At 32.2% G+C, this 7,622-nt stretch overlaps 1 protein-coding gene and 1 pseudogene across 1 annotated transcript; both read left to right on the forward strand.

The window, feature by feature from the left end:
* Positions 1-2,140: 2,140 nt before the first annotated feature.
* Positions 2,141-4,733, forward strand: LOC125862095 (glutathione S-transferase U17-like). The gene is made up of 2 exons (XM_049542088.1): positions 2,141-2,527; positions 4,212-4,733. Exons 1-2 carry the CDS (start codon positions 2,207-2,209, stop codon positions 4,584-4,586), a joined length of 696 nt encoding a protein of 231 aa, XP_049398045.1. The 5' UTR covers positions 2,141-2,206; the 3' UTR covers positions 4,587-4,733.
* Positions 4,734-5,067: 334 nt separating this feature from the next.
* On the forward strand, positions 5,068-7,136 carry LOC125861539 (glutathione S-transferase U17-like; annotated as a pseudogene).
* The last annotated feature ends 486 nt before the right edge of the window (positions 7,137-7,622 follow it).

Raw genomic sequence — 7,622 nt, forward strand, 5'->3', positions numbered from 1 at the left:
TGCCAACCCCCAATGCACCCCCCACCCAACGACCACATTAAAAAAAAATTCTTTAAAAAAATTGTTTTTGAAAGTTTTTTCCTTGGGTCAGGGCCTTGGTCGAAAGTTTGGGATAAGTCCTGGGTCAGATTTTGGAATGGTCATCGGGGGTCTTGTCCTAGTTTGGGTGTCGGAGTCGTGTCCTAGATCAATTATTGGGCTTGATTTTCAGATCAGAAATTATTTTCCTAAAATAGTATTTTTTTAGTCTCAAGAAAAAAAAAAGATATTTCTAAAAAATATTTTTCATTTACCAACCAAACATTAAAAAATATTTTCTACTTTCCAACCAAATATTAGAAAATATGTTAGAAATGCATTTGTTTTCCAAGAAAACATTTTCAATGGAAAACATTTTCCTTCTTACCAAACATACTCAAAAAGGTCCCACTTCTTCTAGAAAAAAACAACACAAGTTTCAACTTTAACCGTTTAACGTGTTCAGTTCTTGGCCATGAAGCATACCTAACATAATCCATTTAAACTTTCTATCCGTTAACTTCTCTCAAAATTTAATGTCCCATGTACAGGACTTGACTGCCCAACTCACTCACATTTTTTTTTCTCATTTAATGTGTAATATTCGCATTGAAGTTTGATTATTTTGGATTTATAACTTGTAGGGCCTTATACGTGCGGAGACACTCCTTACCAATAACTTTTTCATATTCAGAGCTCGAACTCGAGATTCTCTAATTAAAAAACGAATTACCTCATCCACTGCACTACATGCATGAAGGTTCATGGCTAATTAGTCGAGTTTTTAATGAAGCTAGACTCGTATGCTTAGTCTTTTTTATTTCTCAAAAACAAAAAAAATACCCATTTGTTTTCTTGTGTTTAGTAATAAAGTAATTAAAAAATAATTATTTCAAAAATATTTATCTATAATCTAAACAAATATTATAAAGGACAACAAGTAGGATTATGGAGTAGTGGGGATGAAAGCTACGGAGGTGTTGGTTGGATTCGGTTTAAAAAGACCTATGTGTCCCCATACTATAGAAATAGTCACTTTTGACCAGAAAACACAATTTTTGATGAATTATTTTACGTAGGATGTAAGATAAAATAATTAACATATGGTTAATTAAATTTGCATAAATATTTTTGTGGAGATGATCTTTTATTATCATTTATAAATTAAATAGAAGAAAATAAAATTGTAAAAATGAACTCTTATAAAAAGGATATAAAATAAAAATAAGTTCGTAAATGACTACAAAATCAAATCTCTCTTTCTTTTTTATTTTTTATACATTTATTAATATAAAACTCATAATTCTAACTAGCAACCAAACTACCCTCTAAATTCTACCTAATTTTTTTTTATACGTATACACAATTTAAATCAAAGTTACAAAGTTCAGCCAACTCATAATTATTTATGCACTAGGCCCGTTCCTGTTTAATTTACCCCAACACTATTTATATCTCAAATTAAACACTTAAAAGGTGGTTTGATTATTGATTAGAAAGTGAATTATTTATATACTAAAATAAGAATAGTTAATATTATATTTAATAGTTTGTATTTTTTTTTAAATAAATAAATTCAATACTATAAGTATGGTTTTAATTATCATTTTGTAATCATACATAACTCAAACATCTATAAGTTAAGTCGATTGATAAATTTCTATTATTCTATACTATATAAAATAAAAATAAAATAATTTATTTATAAATAACTAAATCATGCATAACTAATCTCTATTTCATTAAAATTTACATAATTTTAACCAGCATAAACAATCCCTTATTATACAATATTTCTTCCGTCTCATATTAGTGCCTCTTTACAACACTCCTTAAAAAATATAAATAAGTAGAACAGTTTTGTTTCCTTCAAGAATTTTTTTTGAAACTTTACAAACTTATTTACACTTTCAAAAAGAAAAAAACGATTGTAAAGATAAATTAGAAAAAATCCAAATAATTCTCTATTGATTTGGTAAGTTGACAAATAATTCGGAATAACCAACTTTAGTAACGTGGGCGACTAATATGTGACCGAGGGTAGAAATATTAAATGAAAGTTACAAAGTTGAGCCAACTCATAATTATTAATGCTCTAGGTCCCCCCTACCCCATCATCCCCCAACTATTTATATCTCAAATTAAACACTATCACTTCATTACATTTTCATTGTTCTCCTCTTTGATCATGGCTAGAAATGATTTGAAATTATTAGGAGCATGGCCTAGTCCATATGTCATGAGGACTCGTATTGCTCTTAACATCAAATCTTTGGCCTATGATTTCTTGGAGGAACAATTTGGTACTAAAAGTGAACTTTTACTTAAATCAAATCCAATTTACAAGAAAATTCCAGTTCTAATTCATGATGGAAAGCCCATTTGTGAATCTCTTATTATTGTTCAATATATTGATGAAAATTGGACTAATTTTGGTCATTCTATTCTTCCCTCTCATCCATATGATCGTGCCATTGCAAGATTTTGGGCATCTTACATTGATGATAAGGTGTGTGCTTTGATTAATTTTTAGTTTCTCTTGTTCTTTCCTACTATGTATGCTTGATAAGTGTACATTTAAGTACGACGATACGTATATAATTTTGAGTTATTGAGTTCTTGATGAATTATTTTTAAATATTAAGTGAAAGTTAGATAGAAATACAAGGTTTGACGTAAAGTTATTGGGTTCGTAGATGAAGTTGTAGCCCCCCCAAAACGTTTTCAAGTATGTCTCGTACAACAAAAGTCATAGTACATGAAAACGTGTTCCATGATGTGTAGTTATTTTTGTGGTTGTTGGTTACCGGAGAATATTTGTTGAAGTTTCTTGTTACTTGCTCCAATATTAATATTTAGAGATTATTTTTAATTTTTAAAATACTCAAAAATTCTATCAAATTGTTCTTCAATTGGTTAGCATAATATTGTTATTTTTAACTTTTGAAATATATATTTTGCACTTACCAGTCAAACACAGAAAAAAGTTCGTAGGAAAATATATATGAAAAAAAATTCAGAAGGAAAATTACTTTCGTGATACCAAACACACTTCTATAGCTAGCTAGCGGCTTATACAAATTATCTTACAATCGATAAAGCAGTAGCTAGCAGCTTGTACAAATTATCTTACAATCGATAAAGTACGAGAGGTGCTAAGTATATAAAAAGGTTAGACTTAAATGCATTTTAAAACCTTGCCGACGTAGGTCCGTGGACAACGTCACTAGGTAACTGGTCTGTTTTAATGTGTGTATAATGTATAATACGCTTATTAATTGCATGATAATGACATATGTAATGTATAAGTATCTTGTGGACTGTATTTAGGTTGTTAATACAACTGTGAGCACTTAATTAACATGATAATCATGACTTCCAAAATGTAAATATTTGTAAACTGGTTGGTAATTATAAATACATATTTAACCTGTCGTATTTTCTTTTAGGTGTGTTCAATGTGGAAAATAGTTTAACTACAAAAAATAATATTTGTTTTACTATACCAAATATTTTTCATTTCTTCAGTTATATATCAAGATCTCTTTAGTGGTTTGTTTTCTGTCTTTATTTCGTAAATGGAGAGAGAGAAAAAACAAATTACTCCCTCTGTTCCAATTTATGTGATTTACTTTCCTTTTTAGTTAGTCATAAAAAAAAATTACACATTTCTATATTAAGTAACAATTTAACTATAAAATGTCTATTTTACCCATAATGAAATGATTTACTGTCACACAAATTTCTATCATTCATTTTGGACCATAAATTTTAAAAGTCTTTCTTTCTTTCTTAAACTCCGTGCCGAGTCAAACTACCTCACATAAAATGAGATGGAAGGAGTATATCTTTATGGATCAAAATTCTATTGTGTTAGGAATTAGCAAACTAGCTAGTCCGCTAATCGATCGCTAAATTGCTCGAAGCTAACAATTTTTTTTGAAAATCCATCATTAAATAAAATTAGCAACATATTTTGTTGTTTAAATGCATTAGTATTCACATTATTATGAGAAAAAGAAGTAGTATTTCCATTTTCCATGTGGAAATACATGTAGTGGTCAATTTTGTTAGTTAGAAAATTGTATTGTACAAATATGTCAATAACAATCTTTCTTACGCGTATAAATTGTTGAGTTCTCTTGACATGAGTTAGGGTAGTATACGTACTAACATTTTACTTGATCCTACAGTGGTTTCCAGCACTGCGTGGCGTGGCAGCAACACAAGGAGAGAACGCTAAAAAGGCAGCAACGGAGACTGTGATCGAAGGCCTAGTGTTGTTGGAAGATGTCTTCAAGAATTGCAGCAAAGGCAAGAAGTTCTTTGGTGGAGACAAAATCGGATACTTGGACATTGCACTTGGTTGTTTCTTGGGTTGGCTGAAGGTGAACGAGAAATTAAACAACGTAAATCTGCTTGATGAATCTAGAACTCCGGGTTTATACAAATGGGCTGAAGATTTTTGTGGTGATAGTGCTGTCAAAGATGTCATGCCTGAAACTGATAAGCTTGCTCAGGCTGCTAAGGTCATTTGGGCAAAAATTAGAGCTCAAGCGTCTAGCTAAATTCGTATGTTCTTCTTTTGATCATGATGTGTTTAGACTATGACGTCTTGATAGTTATTTTCAATCTACATTTGGTCTTTTTGAAAGGGCTAAATAGTACGTTGACATTGTGTAATAAGCTATTCAGCAAAGATCTACTAGTCACTATTCCTTCCGTTCCACTTTTCTTTATTACTTCGTTGCAGAAAGAATGACACAGTTCTATATTTCCTTAACAAGATGCTTTCATAGTCAAATAAGTGCTAAAACATGTTTAAGACCACACATTTTATAAGTTTTATAATCACGCCAATGTTATGACATATTTAAGATCACAAGTTTCAAAATGTTGAATTCTTTTGGAATCTATCAACAAATGGACAAACTAATTAAGAAGGTCCTCTCCTTTCAATGTTATCATTCACACTCTCTGCCAACTTCACAATCCACTCTTCACACCATACTTTAAGCACTATTTTGTGTTTCTAACTATGTTTTGATCATGGCTGAATATGATGTGAAACTATTAGGATCATGGCCTAGTACATTTGTCATGAGGCCTCAAATAGCCTTTAACGTAAAATCTAAGGGCTACGATTTCTTGGAGGAACACTTGGGTTCTAAAAGTGATCTTCTCCTTAATCAAATCCAGTTTACATGAAAATTCCAGTTCTAATTCATTATGGAAAGGCTATTTGTGAATCTCTCATCATTGTTCAGTACATTGATGAAAATTGGACTAATTCTTGTCCCTCTATTCTCCCCTCAGATCCTTATAATCGTGCCATTGCCCAATTTGGGGTATGTTATATTGACGGTAAGGTACACATCCCTCTTAGTAACTGTAAAAGCTTAAGTTATTAACGAGAGCACTTCAAGTTACTTAGTTATATTATGTCTCAAAGAATCCTGCCCTATGTGTAGTGTTTGATTTTTTTTCATTGCCAAACAGACAGTATATTTTTGGTTTTTTGAGTGGCGGTGGCAACTCTATTACGTGTAAATTATTTGATTGTGTTATCTAAAAGCTTAAATTATTAAGAATAGAATATTTCTAATTGCTTGATTATATTAATTGCATCTAACTATTAATATTTCTCTGCTTAATCAATCTTAGTTGCCTTTAATTGTATATTAGAGGTTTGTGTACCACATTAGGGTACATTTGACGAAGAATTGATGTGTATACAGTGGCGGATCTAGAATTTAAAATTAATGAATTCTCACTATATTTAAAGCATATTACAACATGTTGATCTCACTTACAATATTGTTTATTTTGTAGCAAAGACAAACCGGCATAATGTACTAGATATAACTTATGTGCAAGATGCATCGAATGTTGTCTCATATTTCATTAAAAAAGAGTGTTAACTCTGCTTATTAGTCGTTCCTTCAATATTAGTTGTTGAGGAAGTTAGGCATGGCAACAAATAGTGTAAAGCTTCTAGGTGTATTGGCAAGCCCGTTCGTGAACCACGTTGAAATAGCCCTCAAGATAAAGTCTATTGAGTCTGAGTTTATACAACAAAATATGTTAAACAAAAGTGAGCTGCTCCTTAAATCCAACCCTATTTACAAGAAAATCCCCGTCCTGATCGACGACGAAAAGCCTAACTGTGAGTCCCTTGTCATCCTTCAGTACATCGATGAAGCTTGTCTAAATGGTCCCTCCATTCTTCCTTCTGATCTTTATGATCGTGCCATAGCACGACATGATTTTGGGCAGCCTATATAGATGAAAAGGTGCCATATCCTATAATTGATAACAATTGAATTTGTAACTTATCAGAAACAACTTCTCTACTTCTGAGGTAAGGGTAAGGTTTGCGTACACTCTACCTTCCCAGACCCTTTGTAGGACTAGTATGTCCCGAAAATTCCTCTTACATATTGTAGTGTCTTATTCGTTTTCATGCCCAAACATGCAGTATATATTTTTTTTCTTTTGAGTGGGGGTGGAAACTCTAATACCATGTTGAAATTGTGTGATCATTTTATGTAAAAGCTTAAGCTATTATGAATAAAACATTTCTAATTGCTTAATTATGTTGTTCATGCTCTAGATGTTCAGTCTTGAACGTGTGCTGGAGAGTGTTAAAGTCTCACATTGGTTGAGAGAATAAGTTGTCATCACGAGCTAGCGAGGTTAATTTAGGCCTAATGCTTATTTCCTTAACAAATTCTTTGGAGGGTTCATGTTTCTCTTTAAAGTGGTTGGTTGCAATAGTATTTACATTTTAATTGATGCTGCAGTGGTTTCCATCATTCTGTTGCTTAGCAGTTTCCCAAGGAGAGGATGCCATAAAGGCAACACTAGAGCCAGTGTTCGACAATCTGGTGTTGTTGGAAGATGCCTTCAAGAATTGCATCAAAGGTAAGAAGTTCTTTGGCAGAGACAAAATTGGATACACGGACATTGCACTTGGCTGCTTCTTGAGTTGGATGAGGGTGACCGAGAAGATGAACAACGTCACACTGCTTGATGAAGCGAAGATTCTAGGTTTATACAAATAGGCAGCATATTTTTGTGTTGATAGTTCTGTCAAAGATGTCATTCCTGAATTCTAGATAAGACCCAAACTAGTGTACTAGTTCTTAATTCAACTATAGTAGAACATTCAGATATACTCATCTTGTTCACTAAAGTTATCAAAAACGATATGTCAATATAAGGGACAAGATTCATAACATAGAAATAATGCTTTCCATCTTTATGATTACATTGTAAGCATCAGATGCTTGATTGTTGGAATGTATGCGTCCACCAGTGATCACGGGACCAGGTCCCTCGACTGAATAACAGTGCAGAAATAAATAGCACAATGTAAAACAGGCACAAGAGTTTTACGTGGAAACCTCCTTGCTCAAGGGGGTAAAACCACGACCTATCACACAAGATTTTCAAACTGTTTTCACTAATCTTCTCAAGCAAAAGGTGAAACACAGTTTACAACCACAACTGTGAGATTAACACCCTAATCCCACACTAAGTAATACTCATATTACTTAAACAAGACAAAGCAATAATCCTATTGCCCACTAAACCAACTAACT

This window comes from Solanum stenotomum, chromosome 4 (genome assembly GCF_019186545.1).
Source record: "Solanum stenotomum isolate F172 chromosome 4, ASM1918654v1, whole genome shotgun sequence".
NCBI lineage: Eukaryota > Viridiplantae > Streptophyta > Magnoliopsida > Solanales > Solanaceae > Solanum > Solanum stenotomum.

Coding starts and splice junctions, on each gene's coding strand:
- LOC125862095 (XM_049542088.1), top strand. CDS start 2,207: ATGGCTAGAAATGATTTGAAATTATTAGGAGCATGGCCTAGTCCATAT. Junction 2,528..4,211: donor CATCTTACATTGATGATAAG/GTGTGTGCTTTG, acceptor TTGATCCTACAG/TGGTTTCCAGCACTGCGTGG.